Source organism: Paramisgurnus dabryanus, chromosome 2 (assembly GCF_030506205.2).
Source record: "Paramisgurnus dabryanus chromosome 2, PD_genome_1.1, whole genome shotgun sequence".
Classification (NCBI taxonomy): Eukaryota; Metazoa; Chordata; class Actinopteri; order Cypriniformes; family Cobitidae; genus Paramisgurnus; species Paramisgurnus dabryanus.
Genome location: NC_133338.1, coordinates 44986569 through 45010032, shown reverse-complemented (window position 1 = coordinate 45010032; position 23464 = coordinate 44986569). Strand labels below are relative to the sequence as shown.

At 36.9% G+C, this 23464-nt stretch overlaps 2 protein-coding genes across 2 annotated transcripts; one reads left to right on the top strand and one right to left on the bottom strand.

The window, feature by feature from the left end:
* Positions 1-14539, bottom strand: dok1b (docking protein 1b). Its single transcript, XM_065288998.2, has 5 exons — positions 14182-14539; positions 6511-6804; positions 5782-5872; positions 2400-2572; positions 1-1712 (listed from the first exon to the last, which is right to left on the bottom strand). The coding sequence occupies exons 1-5, from the start codon at positions 14236-14238 to the stop codon at positions 537-539; spliced, it is 1791 nt and encodes a 596-aa protein (XP_065145070.1). The 5' UTR covers positions 14239-14539; the 3' UTR covers positions 1-536.
* A 2813-nt stretch (positions 14540-17352) lies between these two features.
* On the top strand, positions 17353-21391 carry nagk (N-acetylglucosamine kinase). Its single transcript, XM_065289000.2, has 10 exons — positions 17353-17421; positions 17637-17721; positions 17811-17909; positions 17987-18128; positions 18211-18321; positions 19710-19822; positions 19912-19999; positions 20360-20457; positions 20533-20611; positions 20791-21391. The coding sequence occupies exons 1-10, from the start codon at positions 17357-17359 to the stop codon at positions 20982-20984; spliced, it is 1074 nt and encodes a 357-aa protein (XP_065145072.1). The 5' UTR covers positions 17353-17356; the 3' UTR covers positions 20985-21391.
* Positions 21392-23464: the final 2073 nt, after the last annotated feature.

Sequence of the window (23464 nt, the reverse complement as noted above, 5' to 3'; positions counted from 1 at the left end):
CCGAAGATGAACGGAGGTCTTACCAGTTTGGAACGACATGACGGTGAGTCATTAATGTCATTATTTTCATTTTTGGGTGAACTATCCCTTTAAATCCTTACACTACAATCTCCATACAAAACAATTCAAGGTTTGCATGTGCAATAACAGACCTTTTTGTCTCTGCACTTCAAACAAATTAAATCTTTAGCAGTTTAAAATTCTCTTGCATGGGGGGATTAAAATATATATGACAAGTGCTTCATAAGCGAGTACGATTTCTAAAGTCACAGACTCAAATTTACATAACGTATTTGCGCGACAAGTGCAAAATGGTGGTAGTTCCAGTTAAAGCCCTTTAAACAGCATTGTCCACACAAACAAACATTTTTGAGAATTCTTCTCTGCAATTCCCAAGCTCGCCATTATGGCAAAGAGAGTTTGTACAGTTCTAGCTCTCATAGTGGTATTCGCATAGTAGATTAATAAAATGTTCAGGTATACCGTTGTTGCGGTATCAGAGACATTTTTTTAAAAGAAGCCTGGGCTTAGTCAGGTCAAATATCACCCAAGTTGTCATAGATAATGTCTGGAGTTTGCATGGTTGGGTGCCAAGCATTTGCTGGAGTACTACGTCTAGATACTTTACTGTACAGCTCCGTCTTGTTACCTGCCCTTTCTGCACCACCACCTCTTCTACCAGCTCCACCTTCCCTGCTGTTGTGGTTGTAACTGCTATTATTGTTGTTTATGTTAGCATTGCTCTTACTTTGAGGAAGAGAAGGAGGGTCTTTTTTGAGCAGTATTACTTTGCCTGGCTTTGGAGCAGTTACAGGCTTGGGGCCTTTAGGTCTGGGCGTAGGCAACGGCTGGTGAGACTTGCCATAAGGTGGGGCGGAATACTCATCCACATTGGGAATGCAAGGAAACTCGTGGCCTTGAGGCTCCTCCAGTCCCCTGGTTCTCCAGGGATTCGTTTCCAGCCGCGCTTCGTCGTAAAGCGCTGAACAAGGCTTCACAGTTAGTGGTCCTGCACATCCCTCAGGCTCATCGTAGATGTGCTCCTTTGAAACTCCATCTGCAGGGGGCCTGTTATTCAGAAGTCCCAATGCAGCTGTCCTCTGCACCAAATCCAGACTGATCTGATCGTAGATGTCCGAGTAGAGCGGGGTTTGGCGACCGACCCCTTCTTCTCCGGTTGGCCTTTGACGTGGGGTGGGAGTAGGTACGGCTATGGTTTTGATGCTATCCACCGGGTCAGAGTACAGACAATCTCCCAAAATTTGTGGTGTACGAACTGAGTCAGCAGGCTCGGAGTACAGGCTACTCTGGTCCTCTAACAGCTGTCCACTTTTGTTCCCACGAGGCATGGGAGATCGTGGAGGGGTCCCACCGATAGGAGCCGGTGGTTCCGGGAGGCTTCGTCCCTTTAAATTTTTCCCATCGTTATCCCTTCGACCGATTATACCATCTGCTGATCCAGGCTTGCTTCCACCGGAATCTCCATCTGGTTCTCGATTGTTTCCCTCTGAAATGGCTGCACGAATCTGCTGAAGAGCTGGGCAGTCGGAGTCTAATGATGGACAGCTTTGATGTCGTTCCTCGGCTTGGGCTTTCTGCTCCCGAATAGCTTTCTCTACAATGTGGAAAATCTCATTCCCTTGCTTCGTCTCAAAGGTGAAGTTCCCTGGACCGGATTCACAGCGTCGACCGGCCTCAAAAGAAAACATAACCTGGAAAACACATGAGAATTGAAAACAATATTTTAAATGATACCAAAAATAATTTGCATCGTAAATACAGTAAAAAGCTACTCAAAACCCAGCCAAAGTCATTTTTTTGTGATTTACTGTAAAAACCATAAAATCATCCAAATTTCGGTGAAAATTTAACCGTAATATCTTTAATATTGACTGAGTCAGGCCAAAGGCAAAGTGAACTCAATGACTGAATTTAAAACTTGCTCCTAATCTCATCATTATATTTTAGACTTTAGCCTGTATTTCACAGACAGGGTCATAAAATAACCTTTATAAACCATTATAACCTGAGCTCAATAGTCATTCACCGCAATAGACCTGCCTTCCACCCACTCGTAAGGGAGAGAGGAAGGCCAACTTCCTGTAACAAGGCAGTTTCTATGGTAATGCAGGAAGCAGAGTTGGAAACAAGCAGTCTAAGTTCCTGCCTTCGATGTCATTTGTAATATGCGGTCAGCTGTCTGCAGCAACGATGGGTTAAATCAAACAGCCATTCGATTATTTTAGACACAAACAGCCTACTTGTAAATTTGTGGGAGTCTGAAAGCCAAGGCTGACACTAAAATAAACATTGTGCATTCAACACTTTTACATCTCCTATGTAAGAAATTAAATAATATTAAATAGTGAATAAAAAAACCTGAATTGACTACAACTCACCCGATCTCTGCCGTATCGACGGAGAAGCTTGTAGGGCCATACCAGTAGTTCTTTTTTAGTCTTGGGATCTTTTAGGATAAGGCTGTCTTCGTTTGCTTTAAGCCAGTAATTTCCAGAGAGAAGACAGCGTTCTGATGCTTCAGTCCTCTGGACGGTCACCCAAAATTCATTAACTGCAAAATACGGCAAAACACACATTCACGTTGAAATACTGCAAATGTGCATAAGTTTATCAGTGGCTGAAATAGTCAATTTGAATCAATTTGATCATTAAAGTATTTTTTTTAAATAACAAGGTATCTGTGGCAAGAAAAACTGGAAGTGCTCTGAATCTCAGGAAATTAGCCAACATTGGACTTTTTTTATATTGCATAGGAAAAACCCACAATGTAAAAGTACAGTACAACCAGGATGTTTCTCATTTGATGGGTCCCATCGCTATTTTCCTGCTTATCAGGGACTACAAAATACTTTCCTTTTAAAGTGCCATGATAACAAGTTTTTAAAATGAAAGGCCTCAATCTAATCTCCATTCATTGTCTTCGTCTATCTCTGCACTGGCTTTCATTCACAATACCAACAAATACCCAAGCATGTTATACTCTGTATGCCTTTTCTAGGGTTATAACATGGCAGTAGGCAACAAATTAGCTATTTAATCGGAGAATCAAACTCTTTAAATGTCAGCTCCCACACTCTTTGAGGAAGTCAACGTTGCCCTTACTGAAAACAGAAGTGATCAGAGACTATTTATTCTCTAGAAACACTCGAGGATGAATAGCAGGATCAAAGTGGTACCGAGTTTCTCCTTGAATGTTTACCTCTTGTAGCACTGGATGTACAGTAGTGAGTGCCAGCTGTGAAGGAGGAGTTTAGGAAAATACTTGACATTCTGCTCTACTGTTTACCCTTATCCAAATCACTTGTTAGCCATCTGTCTCTTTCGGTCTGATTTAATCTGACTATTATTATTATTATTAGGGATTCACTGATATATCGGACGATGATGCTTGCTATGCTTCTCAATGATTAACGGTGAAATGCTGCCACATCCAAAAGCCAGATGGCGCTCTCGTGCAGAAACTCAATACGAAGAACCATTACACACGCAGCTATGACACGCAGCTCCAGGAAATGGCTTAAGGATGTATTTATACTGCTGTTCTTCAAACCTTTTCAGGTATTTTTATGATATTAAAGAATATGTATGATGATTGTGTTTGACGAGTGTAGCTTTTTCAAATGCATGTTATAAACGACTCAAACTAACAGCAATTTCAGATCGATAAGGACTTACTGATCAAAAGCCGTAGTACATGAAATAGCTGTGAATTATATCAGCTGTGCGATTCAGAATAGTTATCGGCAAGGTATTATTACTGTATAAGCATTTATCGGTGCATCCCTAATAATTATTAAAGGAAAACTATTTCCATATCAATATTTATATATGTTCTTCCCTCAACTTAGACGAATTAATACAAACCTATCTTTTTTCAATGCATGCACTTAATCGTTGTACATGGCGTCCATTTAGCCTTGCACCATTCATTTATTAGGATCCAAAGGGGATGAATTTAGAAGCCACCAAACACTTCCATGTTTTCCCTATTTAAAGACTGTTACATGAGTAGTTACACAAGTAAGTATGGTGGCACAAAATAAAATGTTGCAATTTTCTGAGCAGATAAAAAATGAGAACTATATTGTATGGCGGAAGAGCACTTAAGGGCGATTTATAGTCGTGCGTAGGTCCAACGCCGTAGCACACCTCACAAAATTTCTAACAGCGCGTCGGCTCTACGCGGACCGTAAGCGCTGTGATTGATCCACCAGAACCCCTCCCGTCAGGTAAAAAAAACTGCGTCATAGGTATTTCCGTTTGAGACGATGAAAACAAAGACGAGCCAAGTTGAGGAGTGATTTAACTCAAACTGAAACATAAGTCGCTGTTTATTTACTTCCATCATTGCTGGTCTTCTCAAATTATACACAACAAGTTGCTTGCTTAGCTTCTTCTTCTGTGACGACTTCTGCTGCTACTGTGGTTACACGTGTGATTACTGCCAACCAGCGGTTTCGCGTGTGTTTGCATATCGACGCGGACGGCGACGCACAAGTATAAATTAAAACCGACGCGGAACCTACGCCGTCGCTGCTACGCCGTAGGACCTACGCACGACTATAAATCGCCCTTTAGTTTGCAGCACTTTGACCTCTGGCATAGTAACATCATCATCATATCATATCATATCATATAATTTTTTATTCGCTTAGAAAATCACTACGTTTTATTTTGTGCCACCATACTTACTTGTCTAACTACTCATGTAACAGTCAAAATACGTGCCTGCTACAGGCGCTTCGTAAGGGTTTATGATAACACTCACTTTTGCTAGATACTTGCTTAATCTTATGTGTAACAGAGTTTAGTTTTAAGTGTCTTTCGAGACGTGAGTGTCTCTTTTCTCATTAACCCTTTTGACGCATGCAGCAGACACATAGGTTCCCATGACGCACCGCACATATTTTAACATGACGAGCCACACAAGCCACCACGGGTCCATTTACATCTACCACAATCCAATACAATTTCAGAACAAAAGGTTAAAAAGCTGTCCCTGGATGGTACCCGTTAAAAGGGTCTTAAATTTTAAATACAGATATGTGTGTGGTTACATAACTGTCCCTTTGAGGTATTAATATGTCCTCTTTATGTACAAAGGTGTACTTTCTCAGAGGGGCCCCAGTGACATTTATTGTACTTTTATCTGATAGTCTTAGGTTCCTGTCTATTTGTTGACTATAGGGCATGGAATCTATACATTTGCATATAAAAGCTATGTATATTTAGCAACAACATGTTCTTTCACAGCTGAACTGACAGTGGAAGTGACACTGCATCGTCCACACTTTCAGAAACGCATTAACTATTATGGACAACAGCAGCACAGCTTTTTAGTTTTGCACATGAAGCTAATGTATTTGTGTTAAAAATACGTTTTCATATTTGCCCTGACAAACAAAATTACTGGCAGGGGAGACTGCATAGCTATTAAAATGATTCATATTTCTGAAACTATGCAAGTCACAGTGTGATAAAATACACTCTAAAAATTGTTAGGCTACTTTCAAGGTAAATTAACCCTGAAATTTTTTTTATTTGACTCAATAATGCCCAACAAACCAGCATAGGTTAACTTAGTTACAACCCAACGGCTTGGTTTGTCCCTTTTTGACCCAGTGCTCATTTGAAATCAACACAGCATTTTTTTTGTGTAGGATAGAGGAAAGAACTGTTTGAAAAACAGCTGACCTTATATCCTTTAGTTTATACAGTACAGTTTATATAACAAATTCATACTATGCCATGTGTCCGTACCTTCTTCTCTGGAGTAATAAATGAGATTCTCTGCCATCTGAAGCTCTTGCTGTCCATTCGAGTCAGAACTACCAAGAGAAAAACCTCCTCCCTTAAGCAGAGAGAAATAAAGATGGTGACTTAGTATTGAGATCATCTGTGTTATTCCCTAACATTTCTAGAATGTACATTACCAAGTAAGAATTATTTAAATGCTTTTCACAATAGTTTAAAAATTGCATTTGAGCAGCTCAGATGCAAAAGCCAGCTCCGTCAAAAATGAGATATTTATATTAACCAAATGCTCTCAACAAGTACATAAAATACATTCACGTCTAATCCCGCCTTCAGACCATTCAGAAAAGAAAACTTTTTAAGAGTCTAATGAAAATGCTAATTTACAAGAAATCATGACGCACATAGCGGATTTTGCATCTGAGCACTTCATTTGTTGTTACAATAACGAACCATTATATCCTTAACTGATTATTATTTTAAGGTGATACAAGAGTTTTAAATAATGTATTTTATGAAGAAACATCTTGGACATTTTTTATTTCAAAGTCATAAAAAATGATAACATTGCATAAGATAAAAGTTGTTTTGATTTTAATTTTTTACATTAAATTCTGCATTCATTAAATTTAATAGAACAACCTTTCCCAAAATGTAAACTTATGTAATATTAATCCCTAAAATAGGCTTTATTTTCAATGCAAAATTGATTTATTTTAAGTTTCCATGTCATACCTGAAAAGCGATCTCACACATCTTCTCCACCCACTCATTGGTAACATATTTGTCCGCTGCAAAGACGTGCGTCTTGTCATTGGTCTCAACGCAGAAAGCAGACATGTTTTCTTTGGGGCAGGTTTCTGTGAGAGCAGGCAGTATGCTGATGCATTCTGACAGACGAATGATCTTTTTGTCTAGTTTCTTAGTGCTGGGTTTATCGCTGGCACTGCCCGAACAATCATAAAACTCAAGCCGTGCAATGCCATTTTGACTGGCTGGGTACAACACAAACCAGTTCTTCTTCCATTTCTAGAGAGAGAGAGAGAGAGAAAGAGAGAGAACTAATGCATTAAATGAGTTAGCAGTTTGGTTTTTGTTTGTCTGTTTAAATCTAAACAAAAACATACACACATAAAATCAGGGGTCAGGCATTTTATTGTTACAGAGTATGCTGATATCTTTATCATCATACTAGAATTTGCATATATTGACGGGTGAGAACCACAAGGGTGTAAGTGACATTTTGGGTGATAAATAAATATAAATAATATTAAATGAAAGCTCTTAATAAGCTCTTTCTACTGCCAAAAAGACACAAGTAAATTCTTAATTAACTAAAGTTATAAAAGATTAAAATTAGTACACAAAGCAAGATCAAACCATGGTCAAAGTTGGTGAAATGTCACGTATCCCTTTCTGGTTCTCATCCCTCGATATATTCTCAGAACATTTTTAATTTGTTTGAATAGAATTAATATTAAGTATATTAAAAATAATTCTCTCTTTCTCTTTGCATTAATATTCATATGAACATTTTAATATAAATATTAATTCTTGGCAAGAGAATTAAAAAAATACTTCATCAATGAGGTAGTCTTAAAATAGCATATTATCAATTTCCATGTCGCAACCACTAAGACACAAGTCAACAGGTCTGCTTGTATGTACGTTGTGTCTTTATTTAGCATATGTGGTCAGCTTTGCTGTGGTCAACAAGAGGAACTTGACAATGCAAGTGACACTGGCAATGACTATGAAGCCCCTTCCTCCAGATGTACAAGCAACTTCTGAACCAAACAAACAAACAAACAAACACCTATGTGTGAGACAGACAGTGTGAGATTCAGTTCCTCACAACCGCTTTATTTATTAATCTAACGTAGAAACAAGCGCAGATCTGTGTGCAAAATGTCATCTTACAACAAGGTTCACAAGCGATTCATGAAACATTTGTATACTGCTAATCTCATTGTACAAATGATCGTCCATTGATAAATATGGCAGATGAAAACCATCTTAATTTAAATATTTTAATATTTCACCCATAAAAATGATGCCTCACCACTGCAGTTCACAATATTAAGAAAACCCGCCCATGCAGAGGAACATAAAAGCCAGGAAAAAGCACTTTGGAGCCAGATCACTGAAGAGAAATAGATTTTACACCAAAAATGTCAACCTTGTAATTTTAAATAATTATATAAGTATTAAGTATTTCGTAATATGTAACATAAGTAATTAAGTATTTAATGTAAGAAAATATATATTTACTAGTAAAAACAATTCATAATAGTGTTTTAGACTTATATCTATCAAAGCTGTATAATCATTTTTATGATGAAATTTTCTGCATCAACGCATTCAAATATAAATAAATGTAAATAAAATCATTCTCTATACAGCATGTGGATTTCATTCCAGATTTGCACATAATGTGGAGGAAGACATTATTATACGTTTCTCTCTCTCGCTTTCTCTCACATGTGCACACACAGGGAGCTGCGTGTAAATTAAAGCAGTCTCATATATTTCTAAGCTTGGATGGTTGTTTCAACTTGTTGAAAGTTGTTAAAGCTTTAAAGCACTAACTACAGTAATTGCTATAAGTTTTACTGTAGTAAATATTAAAGTATTTTTTCTGTGGGGAAAGACAAGCGGAAATATAATTTTCCATTTGTTAAACTAAATGATAAAACTAATTCTAACCTTTATTCGTTATTCCTTTTCAGATATCAAACGTATAAAACATACACCTTGATACACTGATAATGACCTTTAAAAAGGTGATGCAAGCTTATTCACTGTTGAGTGTGTATTCATTAATGTGTTGCTCAAAAGCCAATGCAATGTGTTATATTACGTAGTTTGAAAGAGCAATTATTGTCCGATTCACCATTTTACATTTCCTTTGGTGTGTAAGTGTGTATTAGTACGTGTTAACGATATGCAAAAGGTACAAACCCTAAAAAAATCAATGACGCAAGTTATCGTCATCTACGTTAATCTCTTTTCTTGGACAACAACAAACACACAGATTGTAGGCAACAGTTTACTTCCTGGGAGGTATTATCATAATTCCTCCCACTTTCACTCACAGTAAATAAAATTTTACTTCTGTCAGCATTGCATTGTGAGCGAATCTTTCAAACATGGTAAGAAGCGTCACATTTCCAGCTGATGTCAAAGGTATTCAGGCCAATCACAACGTACAGATTAGCTGGCCAATCAGGGACACAGCGCTTTTCAAATTGATAAGTTTTGTAATCAATGCTTTGAGGAAGGCAGGATATCTGAAGCTACAAAAATGTACGATATGTGGAAAATAATGTGTTGTTTAACCATAAACCACGCGAACACATTGTATTATACCAAATTCTCAAATAACGTAGTTTTTTAGCAATGAACTAGGTGCACTTTAAATTGAACAAATGCATGGTGAATTGACTACTGTTAATAGTCCTGCTGTTATGCGAACAATCATGCAAAAAGCTACAGTAGCAAAAGTTAAAAGATAAAACAATTAAGTATCAGGAACACATCAAAGACATAGTGACCAATTATATATATCACACACGGCAACTGACCATTACACAATGTTCAAAGCTGGCTATTGTACAGACAGCAGATGTCAATGTGGCATGGAGGAAATGTGTGGTATTACCCAGCATGCTTTGCTTCCTCCACCATTCTGCAGGTGTGTGTGTGTGTGTGTGTGTGTGTGTGTGTGTGTGTGTGTGTGTGTGTGTACTTGATGAGGACGTCATCAGACACACAAACCCAATTTTGACTGAACTAGTTACTAAAGTAATTTCTGAAAATAGTCATTGATTAGTTGGTTGTAAAATTCTATTCAATGAGAAAAAACATATAAATAGCACCAAGGCCAAAAAGTGAGCTATAGCATAATATAAATATAAAAACAATGTTCAAATGAAATGCTTCAAAATGCTTTGTGAACAGGGTACAAATAATCAAATAATATCAAATAATCGCCACATCTAAAAAGTTCAAACATATAAAATCTCACAAACACCACACGTAGATATTATCTGTTACTGTGACATGGGTTGTGAATTTTCCATCACACTTCATTTCTATCCATCAGTGAAGTATTGTAAGAAATGCTATTTTTACCATGACACCTGTGGCTACTAGAGCAATTTTGGTCTCATTATGCACTTTTGCGGATGTTTGACTTTTTTATTTTGCTCTTACAATGTAAGAACAATGCAATTTAGCCGTTTTTATATGAATTATTTTACTAGATTGCACTTCAACTCTCTCACACCACTATTTCAGTATATACTTACTACTAGTATACATTAAAATAATATCAGTAAAATCAGGAAATGCAATAGATCAGATATCATATTTTTCATTTGTCACTGTTTGAGTTGTTCTTGATGGGTTTGTCTTGTCACAACATTACATACACGTAAACACTAACTTAATGCATTAGCACAAATCTTGTTTTTAAGACTAATTTCAATATTGGAGTTAATATTAACTAAAAATATTGTGCAAAATCGAAACAAAATTAGGTCTGCGTGAGTTAAATGAGACTAATGACCTTTAAAACACTTTGTATATTCATATATAGCAACACTTGAAATAAACTGGAAATCATGCAAATGATCAGAAGGAAAGTTAATGATAACTTCATTTGAACTTTAACCGAGGAAATGTGTATGTCTGCTTGTATCTGTTTACAAGTGCTACAACCTAAAATAAAATAAATATGCTAGCAGTAAATTATCGCTATAAAACTCCTAACCTGAAAATATCACCATGCATTTTATCTTTATTTCATTTACTTTTTCTAATGGTCACGCTCCATGGATTGCAAAACATAAACAATGTTAATCAGAGTAACAGTAAACAAATGTGCTGATAGATATGAAAGTAAATGCATTTACAACACACGTACACAGTCCAGAGTGATGTCATCTTGTTTATGCTTAACCAGTGTTTCAGTACGTCACTGAATGATTCAGTAACTTTGAACAGGTGGTCTTTAATGCATATTTTCATAAATAACATATTAACAAGATCCCCAACACTGTCACTATAGTGTCACGAACCCTAACAGCATATTCATTTATTATCAAACAGGTAATCTGGCATATTTTGCAACTTTATATAAGTGTAAGTAGTATTAGTATAGATATACAGACAGACAGATCTAAACAAAAAAGTGAGAGACAGACATGTGTGTCAACTCACCAGACACATGATCACATGAAATACATATATTTATAGCTAAAATTGTTATATATAGTTTTTATGTCTGCTTTTGTTAAATGTTGTTCCTTGTTTGTCTCTTAAATGTAGCACTAGGGAGAACGAGTATTTTACTCCCCTGCATTGCTTACTATATTGATGCTTTGACAAAAGGTAAAAGCAATCTTGAACTTTAAATCGAAGCATGCACAGGGGAGATAAACAACTTTAAGTTAGTGCATCACATCAGAATATTTAGATTCAAACTATATGGGTGTCTATGCAATAAAGCACAAACACATTTATTTATAAAATAAAAATAAATTATAAAATATGATTATTTAATATTATTGAAAAGCAAGATACAAATCCTCAACATGACAGAGCTTGAAGATGATTAATAATGTGTAAATGTGTTACATTTGTAGGTATTTATTTACAGTCTTTCACTTTAATTTCATTTAAAAGAGGCGTGTCTGCAGTCATTTAGTGAATAGATATTCTTATTAGTCGCAGTAAAGTTTTAGTAGTAAATGTAGGAGCAAAGGGCAGTGTGGGCAGGCGAAAACCAATGCCACTTCACTCTTTTACACACAAACAACTAAACCTGGCAGAGCTTGCCACGATACATTACGTGAGCATGTCTGGCATTACCACCAAAACACGCGACACATGGCAACAGTAATGTTTTAGACTATTTAAATGATTTTCCATACCAGACTAAAATGCATGTTGAAGCTGCATTAATTTAAAACACCTACATCACCACACATCAGTGTCATTGTTTTGTCTCAAGATGTACACCTGTATTGTTTTTTGTTAGCTTTGTTTGTAAAAATTACTTTTCTAACTAAGTCCTAGTCCTTAGCGATGCTTTGAAAGTGTGAGCAAGCACAATCTAATGACAATTCGTAGGTATGATAACAAAATTTTCAAAAGCCAAAAAGCTCAAAATTTATCACATGACTAGACAGACCAGACATTCCCATTTTCAAAGATACCTGGATTGTTAAACTCCATTGAGGATTGAGAAAGTTATGATATTTTTAATATTAGAAATCAGAGTGAAAAGTTATATATGGATGTCAATGGAACATGTTTTTGCTTGTAACTTTCTCATTTCATCAGATATTTGCAAGAAATTTTAACAGACAGTAGAATTTTGTTAGTTCTTTCATATAAAATCATGAACATTTACCATTTTAGTTGAAATGGGCCATTTAGTTGGAATTAGTTTGTCATATTCAGACTCGGACCCATGGTTTTTAGAACAATGCCTGCAGACAGGACGTTCGCTAATCTACCACCACAAACGTGAATACAAAATGATGAAAATTTCATGAAATTGATGAAAGTTCATCAGTACCAAGATTATAAATATAGTCACACCATTCATTAGTGGCTTGAGTTTAGTGGAAGCCCACCGACCGGATGAAAGTAACACAAATTTTTAAAAAGTTGCTGTAAAATAAAAACACCTCAGGACTGAAAGCTCAAAATATCAAATGCTTCCAGTGGTTCTTTAAGTATTTAGTAAAAAAAAGATACTACAACCATACGGAGAAAAGTGGATATTGCATGATACGCATTATAAAGGAGCATGCAGGTTAAACAAATTTTTCGACCCAGAAATCCAACGCTCGTGCCCGCGATGTCGGCATTGCTAAAATTCGTTACGAGGTAGCTAATTCATATTGAAATTATCTCACTCATTACCTTTTGTACGATCTGCTTCGATCAAGGTATGTTGGGTTTAGTGTTGGGGCTTCATTATTGTGTTTTTCTAACAATCATGCAATTTTACAAATTCATATTAATTAGCCATGTTAAATTGTTTCAAGATTTCATGAGAATCAGGCTGTTTGAGACGCAAAACCCCAGCAGTACAATCCAAACTTATTTCATCTTAATTACCAAACAAATAAGTAAACTTCAGGTTTCATGTCCTCCAAAGGCCATCTTATAAAACCGCCAAAAAGTGCAGCCAAAGCCCATTTTTTATGCCAGGGATTGTCACTCATTACTTAAGGTCTATGCTTGCTAAAAATACTACACGAACAGCTGTACTCATTTATATCTCCTTCTCCTTTTCAGTGTCTGTTTTGTTGGCTGTACTTGTATCTGCTTTCTTTGTATGGCATTGTTAACGTGTGAGGCTCAGGCAACCAACAAATGATAATTCTGCATGATTCAAGCATCACGCTATCCTCATCCATCCTCTGTAAGAAGAGTCACCACGATCATGATTCATGTACAACATGTAGTTTTCTTGTTGACTTGGTGGCTTTTGTAGTAGAAACTTCTTTGCCTCCCTGCACGAAGATCTGAATGAATAACACTACTGAACACCAAAAGGTCCGATTTGAATTTCGGCTGTTGCCTGGGGCTAAAGACAAGTAGCTATGCATTGCATGCACTCATAATTTGCCTACTTCAACAGCACAAAGGCGTTTCACAGAGATAGACTGAGGAAGTGAATAATGAATTAATGACAAACGGTTGCTGCACAGTTAGAAAAGAAACAAGACATTTTTAATCCATCTTAAGTCTTGACTGAAGACATGTGATTCACATCAATGTCAAAGCTAAATGAATGATGACCGTAAATGCTTTACATATTCAGTCATAGAGAAAACAAAACAGACAGCTTTTGTGGACATGTATCTGTGATGTAGCATTTTCCACCGCACGTGGACAGTTATAGAGACGAGAGTGGAAAATATTTGTGAAGAAACAGCTGACTATGTGCATGCACAACTTAGGTGAACTAGTAGTACTAGTAATAATAAACATTTAATTGCAAAAGATCAAAGTTAAAATCTGATGGTGCTGTATAAATAAAATGCAAGTGCCTCTATTCATTCATGTGACCACCATCTCATGTGGCAGAACAGATAAGAGTCACTCACTAACCATACAAGATTTATGACGGAAGTTATTTAAAACAATAAATAAAAAATTAGGTTGCATATATAACTCGCGTTTTTGTAGATGCCTTATTATATGCCCAATTTCTGTTGTTTCTCTGTTGTTTATTTTGCTCTCAAAACTGTCTTAATCAGTTTCATCAGTGAAATGGACTCAATTCAGTTATGCCAAACTGCGCGTGCAGTGCGCTGGATTGTTGACATCGGTTTTAACCATTTCAATCCTATGAGGCAAACTCTGCGTAAGCGTGTGTCTTACCTTCCCAAACTTCTGATGCTGGACGTACAGCTGTCCCTCTTTCACGTGCGTGTCCATGTTTTAAAACGACGTGCCACTGCGAAACGAGACACGCGATAAATGGATGATTATCAGCCTTTCGCCTTTTTAAGATTTCCTACCGCGTGAACTTCCGCTTGCCTAACTGTTGCTTCAGCGGCGGTGCGACGGGAATTCATTAAGATCTGTCAAGGAGTCAGAAAGTGTTTAGCTGAAAAAAGCGATAGAAATTGCGCGTGTTTGCATACTGATGAGGGTTTGAAACGCGATGTGTGCACTGCTGCCGATCTGTCCCCTCCTCGAGTAGAGGAAGCGCAGTGTCTGTTTCTCTTTCCTCCCACCTACTCCCTTAACTCTAACTAACCATAGCCAATGCATTAAAACGCAGCACTTCTCTGTTGCAATTATAGCCTTTTCATATTCACTTTATGCATTTTTATTGTCGTCTTTTGAAAAAGTGTGGAAAGGTTATCACTTTAATTTGTTGATATTTATTGTATGTATGCATTTGTAAACATTATGTATATTTTTAGGTATATTTTTAGCATCGCAAACCATACCATGTGAATTTCTCACGATGAGGCCAAATCATGCAGTGAAACATGTTGACCTGATAAGAGTCTTTATTTTTAGATTGGAACGTATTGTTTGGTTTTGCATTCTGTGACCTTCATAGGACTGCCTCCCATATTTTGCTTACATGTGTGTGAACACTGTACTTCTTTATTTTTGTGCATAATGTCTGTTTTCTTATTTAGACATGTTGTGGTCTCCATACCAAAGACATAACATATACTCTATATTGAGCTGTAAAGGTCAGTTTTAATTAGAAGAGCTGGCTTATGGTGCACGTACCATATTTTTTGAGTCATTTGCTTGTACATTTTATTTGATTCATTAGCCAAAAATCCAACGTGGAACTTACTGTAAGTAAAAGTCACATGTAAACCATCAGACTTTATACAAATAGGGGCGGTTTCCTAGACGAGAGTTATGCTAGTACCAGACTTAATTGGATGTTTGAGCTGCCTTAATTTAAAAAACATCTTGCATTGAAATAACACAGAACAGTATCATTGTTTTATCTCCAGGTGCACACCAGTGTTGTTTTTTTTTTGTTTTTTTTTGCAAAAACTACTTAAACATTGTAATATAACAGTGGCCTAGTCTTGTCTTAACCTAAAGCCTGTCTGGGAAACCGCCCCAAAGACCCTACTTTTCTTGTTTTAGAGTAAGGTATGAATTTTGACCAAAAAATAAAATTAAATGGTCTAAAAGCAGTTTATCTATACTATAGCTGCTTGGAAACCTCTAACTATCTACATGACACTGTGGTCTGCTGCTTTTGAACAAACTATGCTAGTTGACTGCAGTGTGGTCGGAAAATCAAACTCTTATTAGGCTCACGTATCTGGTCTTATGCAATAATGGCTGTAACTATATTAACAAATAAGAATGTTACAAATTACAGCATTAAAACATTTGTGACACACTTGTCTCACCATCTCAAAATACACACATGTATATACAGTATAACCTATTTAATATCATTTAAATTAGGTACAATTTGGTTTTGTAGCCCTTTGTCATGTGCTGTCTGTAGCACCATGGCCCCATAGGATCACCGTTTTGTTTCACTTTGTATAGAGCCGAAATGACAATAAAGACACTCTGACTCTGAAGTGGTGGCTACTATAATGCGTATCATACATGAAGTAGACATGAAGATTTAAAAAAATAATTAACTCTTTCATCAACTTTTCATGTTAAAATCATATTTTCTCTACCAGCCAGTGAGACAGTGTGTGGGTTTATATACAAGGTGAATCACAAAGACAGTGGGAGGTAAGGAAGTAAGTTAACACAATCACTGCTAAACTCAAGCACATGACCTGAATGTCACTTTGACATTCACACTAACTTTTAGTACCCCAGCTTTAAAATGTATAGCTAGTATTGTTTGTTGTCTCTCTTTTTTTAAATATTGCACTTTGAATGTATTCATGTCTATGTATCTATCTATCTATGTATCTATATATCTATATATCTATCTCAGTGGTTCTCAAACTTTTACGGCGTGCGGCCCCCCTTGTGTATGATGCATTGCTTCACGCCCCCACCAAAGAACATTTATGACATAAAACAGTGGTTTTCAAACTGGGGGCCGGGGTCCCCAGGGGGGTTGCGAGATGGTGCCAGGGGGGCCCCAGTTTTATGACATTTTATGAAATACGGTAATTTATCATGAATTCTGTGTAATTAAACCTAAAAAAAAATAAGACTACTAACCAAAAGCACTACTTTTTGTATAATTTAATGTTTTTTTTTTTATAAAATGTTGAGTTTTAGAACAGTTTTTGTCACAAATTTTCTTTGGGGGGCCGCGATGGAATGCACCGTACACAAGGGGGGTCACACGCTGAAAAAGTTTGGGAACCACTGACATAAAACATTCTAAAACTTACATTTTTAATTAAGCAAAACATAATAAATGATACAATGCAGTGCTGTTGGTTAGTAGCTTTATTTTTCTGATATCTATCTATCTATCTATCTATCTATCTATCTATCTATCTATCTATCTATCTATCTATCTATCTATCTATCTATCGTGGACAGGGTATGAACTTGGACCATAGACTTGGACCCACTATTGGTTCTGTAATACTGCCATCTACTGGTAAGAGGATACTACCGGGATACTTAATCTATTAGCAAATATGTATTTGTACAAGTTGTTTTTACTTATATATTCCGTTTAAAACGTAACGTTAACGTTACTTGCCTCAGCCACGACGATCACAAACAGTATAGCAAATGAATAAAAGCACAACCACGCAAAAACCAGGTCGTTTATTCTTATCTTTTTTTTTTTTTTTTTGAAATAAGGGCAAAGTATAAAATGGGTGTGAATCGGAATTTTATGTTGAGTTAGGTAATAAAAATATTGTGGAACTCTGTCAAAGTCCGTATGTTATGTTGTTAAAAAATCTGAATGTTTGTTGGCGATTCATACGCAGAGCAAACGACGTGTGGCATCAAGTACCGCGAGAGCGAAATAAAAAGACAGCTTTCAAATTGCTCTCGCGGTAATTTGATGTCATAGGCTACCAATCTGCGCAGCGCTGCGTGAAGTCGAACTAATCACCTGATCCGGATGTGTCATGTGACTGAAGAGGAAGCGGCGGTAAAGATGAGCGCTGTGTACGGTGGAGTGGAGGGGTAAGTTTCTTACAAAAATCACTATTTAAACAACAAACTTAGAAACTCAGTTATTTTAAAACAAAAGTAACGAGAGCGCCTGTTTAAAACGTGTTTGTTCAGTCAGTGTTTGTGAATGAATCAGGAAAAGTTTACCATTCATTGCAATTGAAAAGCATCTTCAGAGAAATGAACTATGAGACACTGTTTGTTTGTTACTTGACATGCATTGACAGTGGTGGGACACACTCTAAAGCTGTTCTGCTTTCTGCTGATGGATGTATCCTTGCTGAAACAGATGGACCATGCACCAACCACTGGGTGAGATCTAGCATCTTTAACTAATCCAACCTCACTGAGGCTGTGATTCGATGAGTTACTACTTTGTATCTAATGCATTCTGTTTGCAGTTGGTTGGCGTTGATGGTTGTATCGATGGTATCAATGATATGGTCCAGAGAGCTAAAATCAAGGCTGGGCTGGACCCAAACACACCAGTTTGTTCTTTGGTGAGAAGTTGCATTCATACCCATTACACTTCAACTTCGTGTTTCAAGCACTTTGACATTATGTGTTGTGTTCACAGGGCATGTCATTGAGCGGCGGAGAGCAAAAAGCTGCTATACAGAAACTGATCGATGATATGAAGGGAAAATATCCAAACCTGAGCCAAAGTTATTTTATTACAACTGATGCCATTGGTGCTGTGGCAACTGCCAGTGACCATGGTACTGTATAATGGATCATGCGCATTGCAGACAGTCATCGTAACCACATAATATTTACATGACACTCTCTTTTTCTTTCTAGGAGGTATAGTGGTCATATCAGGGACTGGTTCAAACTGTAAATTGGTGAATCCGGATGGCACACAAGTTGGCTGTGGGGGCTGGGGTCACATGATGGGAGATGAGGGTTCAGGTAAACTATGCCATAAAAGAAACCTTATAGGTTGTTGTTGTACTTTAACCCGTCTACCTTATCTATCTTATCTCATCTAAGACATGCATCATAGAAAGAGTCTCGGTATCCATTTACACCTGGTATTTTTACTTGTCTTATGTGACCTAAATGCAAAATACAGGTGTAAACCAGTGGGTTTCAAAATGCTTGTCTTAGCTTTTTAAAATAAGGAGTAGGGGTGCACGGGGCAAAAAAATTAACGCAGGGTTAGTTGTAACACCGACTGTTTACATTGTTGGACAGGGTTGAGCGATTTATTTATCTGTATTGATTTCACGCTGCCAAAAGACGATCTCCCGCAAATTATTGGAAATGTATAATTTTTTCCCAGAGAGTTATTGATGAAAGAGTGTTTTTGTGGCATGTAAGTAAATTTTCATTATGTTTTTTTCGGTTTCTAAGTTGGGTGTGTAAGATACCAAATCCAATGCTATGTCATATTAGTCAGTGTCTTGTTGACTAAAACATAGCATCGTTTTGAAATATGTCTGCAGCTCTTAACACATTTTTTGGTGGGCTTGAAAATATTTTGACCCAGTGGGGTTAATTGTAACGCAGTGTTACAACTAACCCCTCAGCACTTACAATATGAAAACCACTAACGTTAGCGTAATTCTTGCCATTGTTTTAAATGGGCTACACACGAATGACTGCTGGCTGCCAACAAAATAAATGTGCCTATCTTATAAAAAATTGTGTGTCAAAATTTATTTTTGTTCATATCTTTAATATTGATTGAATAAGGTCACGTCAAAGATTGAAATCATAATGAATGGCTAAAATCAGACTTTGATGCTCATTATCTCAGAATTTTATTTTGAAACTGTAGTATGGTTATTACAGACTGGGTCACATATAAAAAATGTTTTGTCATAATTGTGCTGCTTTTTCTCACATATTTAGACATTTGTGTCCATTTATATCTGAACTATTGTTAGAAAAGGGCTGGATGAATGAATACAGTGTGGATACCGGTCTATTATAGCCAGATATATAAACAACATCCACTTCAAGTATATAGACAAAAAGTATTGAAATATTTGCCTGCAAACTTAATTTTTAGCGAGTGTTACAACTAACCCCCAGCCTGTTACAATTGACCCCACCTATTTGGTAAGTTGTAACGTTTGCACTTCTGTCACGTTTGGTGTAATTGTCCAAAAATGGTAAGTAATAGAAACAAACTTCAAATGTTCATTTGTAGCAGAGATGTGTGTATTGCTTGTGTAAAAAATATAATTAATCAAACTCAAATATTTTTTGAATGATTGAGCCAAACCGAAAAGCATTACGTTGTGCCCCGCTCTCCCCTATACATGGATTTTCTTCAATGTCTTTTTCTCTAGCATACTGGATTTCTCATTTAGCTGTCAAAACTGTTTTCGATGCCAGAGATAACCTTATCACACCCCCTCACGATGTCACCTTGGTTAAGAAGGCCATGGAAGAATACTTCCAGGTTAAGCCTCTTTTTACCACTTCATCTTTAAGCTTAATGTTATTCTTAAGTAGTAGAGATTAAGTTTAATTTTCAGTCTTCACCTGCAGGTGTCTGATCTAATGGGGATGCTGCCTCATTTGTACAGAAACTTTCAGAAGTCACACTTTGCAGGATTTTGCAGGAAACTAGCTGAAGGTTTGTATGTCATCAGTTCACACTATAGTATAGACGGTTTCATCGGACGCATGTGCGGTCACGCGATTGCGTGTCTGGTCAGAACTTTACTTCCGGTTTCTGTTTGTTTGACTAGTTGGTAAACTGTTGGTAAACTCTTACATAAAATACCTCATCGAAAATAACAAATGTTTTGGTCTCCTAGGTGTTGTTTATTTTGCTTGTTATATAAATAAACTTGTTGTTATTTATTCTTAGCCGAGTTTACCGGAAGTTACGTGTTGACCACGAAAGCCGCTTGTTTATGTTGTTACTGCTGATACCGTCTATATACACAGAGGTTGTAGCATGTTTTGACTGTTTGTGTATTGCATGTGTCAGGTGCTAATGCTGGTGATGCGTTGTGCAAACATGTGTTTACTGAGGCTGGAAAGGCCCTCGCCCAACACATTGTAGCTGTTTTGCCAAAAGTGCATAAGGTACATTTATAAAAAAAAAAATTCCCAGCATACCTTTATCCTTTTTTTTTTACTATTGCCTTCTTGTTTATCCAGGATCTGTTTACTGGTGAGCTTGGATTGCCTATCCTGTGCGTTGGTTCGGTGTGGCACAGCTGGGAACTGATGAAGTCTGGTGCGTTACATCATTATTGGGGTCTTTCAGCTTTTCTGTAGTTATGAAATTCATCTCTTGTAGCTCAGCCAATTTGTGTAGCCACCATATTACTCGATGATCAGAGTCATGAAAGACTTGTTAAAACCACTTTCAGATTAACTAGATTGCGGTGTGGATGTGGTCTGTCTTTGATACAGGTTTCACTCAGGTCATATCAGAGGCTCGGGCTACCGGTTACAGTCACTTCTGTAAGTACAGCCTGCTCACTTTACGCCAGTCCTCTGCTTTGGGTGGAGCCAAACTGGGAGCACAGAACGCAGGTGCCACCCTCCCGTTGGACTACTCTGCCAATGCCAATGTGTTTTTCAGCCATACTTTTACCAATCAGTGATCGGATGAAACAGGCCTGAGGTCAGAAGCAACACTACATTCTTAATAAATGACAGAAGTGGGAGCTTCAGTGATGGGGCAAATATGTTATTTAAACTTTCCTCTTGACGGTGCTGTTTCTCAAACGACACATACGTTATCTTATTAATCAGGTTATTCTATATAAGAAATACAAAATATATAAAACAAGTGTATATAAAATTAATTTACACTTAGTAACTAACTAAAATACATTTTTAGTTATTTCTGCACATTTGTGATGTAATCATGTTTTTTTTAATTAATAAAATTCTTTTTCATGTGACATGCCATAAATGAGCTGGCATGTAGTTTCTGACTGTGTGGACAAGCCACAAGCTTTGGGGTATAGTTATAGTACTTACAGTAATAAAGTACAAGTCCTTCATATTAAGCCGATTGTTCTTTCAAAATGTCTTGGTTGAGGAGGTTTTATCACTTTGTGACTACTATCTAAAGTAACTTTATAGAGTTAAAGATAAAACCTTTAATAGAGCCAAAGATCAGATAAGAGACTGTATGGAAAACAAACGTTTGTACAGTATATTACAGACAGGGTTCCCACGGGTCCTTGAAATCCTTGAAAGTTTGTGAATCTGGGGGAAATAATTCAAGGCCCTGGGAAGTTTTTGAACTATATACATACATAGATACAGGTCATTGAAAGTGCTTGAATCTATTTTATGCAAGAAGTTTTCTGGAAAAAAAATCCATATTATTCCCTGTATAGTGTAGGATAATAACATAAAAATTCTAGACTTTTTAATCACACGTGCTTTAAATGCTTATATTTCTGTATGCGAATGTTGATTTATAAATGCTTTTTTGCAAAGTTGTGTTTGACACATGAAAACGTCTCGAGTTACGTATGTAACTGTTGTTCCCTGAGAAGGGAATGAGACGCTGCGTCTCCCTTGCCATACTTCCTGCGTCCCTGTAACGCTGTTTTTGGCAATATTTCAGATAGCGATATACTTCCTGTCTCCCGCGCCACCCTGTTTTTGTCGTTAAGCCTCACCATTGGTTGAATTTGATATACACATTCAGATGCACTTACCCCAAAGTGTCACCGCAGTGACGCAGCGCGAGTTTCCTCAAAAGGGAACTGTAATAATGTATCTTAAAGGTAACTTGATGTAACCTTGCTCTCACTTGAAATGTGTCCCCACATTTAGTCCTTGAACCCTTTTCTTATGATTTTCATTTAAAAGTGTAAAATTCTATACAATTTAATGTTTCCCTGTAGTCAAGAATTGACTCAGTTAAAAATAATCTTAGAGCATCATAATAGCATATGTTAAAGTTTTACCTGTCACAGTAATTTTTTCATGCTTTTAAACAGCTTGATTGTATCTCTTCACCCTTGCCTCATTTAGTATTTGCAGATCTATGAATGCGCCTCCACTCTTTCACACACCCTCGTACCATATATATATGTATGTAAATAGATGCTACATTTGGCAGTTTCAGCCACATAACTGCAAGTTCGGTTTCACACAATGCATACGTTTGCAGCACTGATCTTTAAGCGCTGATATGAACAAGTTACAGCATTTGCAGCTGTGCTTGCAATCATTTCAAGTCTATGAGGCATCCAACTTAATTTCTACAATTCGAACTTGTTGCCCACGTGTTTAACTGTGTTGATATTATTGGTTAAATGTGTGTGACGTTTTAAATCAAGGTGATTTTAAACTGTGGGAATGAGACCAATTTTATGGAGAAAATACTCAACAATGGTGTTGAATGATGAATTTGCACATGGCTTGTCTTGAAACATATTATAAACACCAAATAGGCATATAAACAATAATAAAAACCTGATTTTCCCCACAGTGGGACTATAGCCTCTTAAAGTAAGAGCGAATTATCTTGTTTTAATCTAAAGTGTCCTAGTTTGTTTAATCTGTTTACAGTAAATAATCTTAATACCACAGGTGCATAAAATGTGTGAAAACCAGAGTATGAGAATGCATATAAAACCTGTGCCGATGCATAGTCAAGTGTCAACCACAGGTTATGTGTCTTTGGTTTTCTCACTGTCTTGTGCAAAAATGAGTAACGCAGGTGTGCTATAAAGCGGTCCTCCATTGGTAATAATGTTTCTTTGTAGGTGGTGAGGTCTATGTGGCTTCTCCTTTTGCCCTTATTTAGCTCTTGTCTACCTATTCTACTGTGTATTGGTTTTGCACATTAACTATTATTGGATGGCTGCTAGGAACTGTGCAATGTGCAGCTTGTGGTGTACAAAGCTTTCATGTGTAACTGAGAGAATCTTAATGTCTAAACCTTGGATGAGTAAAAGAACAATATTCTCACAGACAGAATTAATACAATATACTCTAAAAAAAGAAATGAATGGTTGAAAATAACCCAAAAAGGGCCTGTCCCTTTTGGCCCAATGCCAGGTTGAAAATAACCCAGCATTTTTTAGTGTACATCAGTGGCGGCCAGTGACTTTTT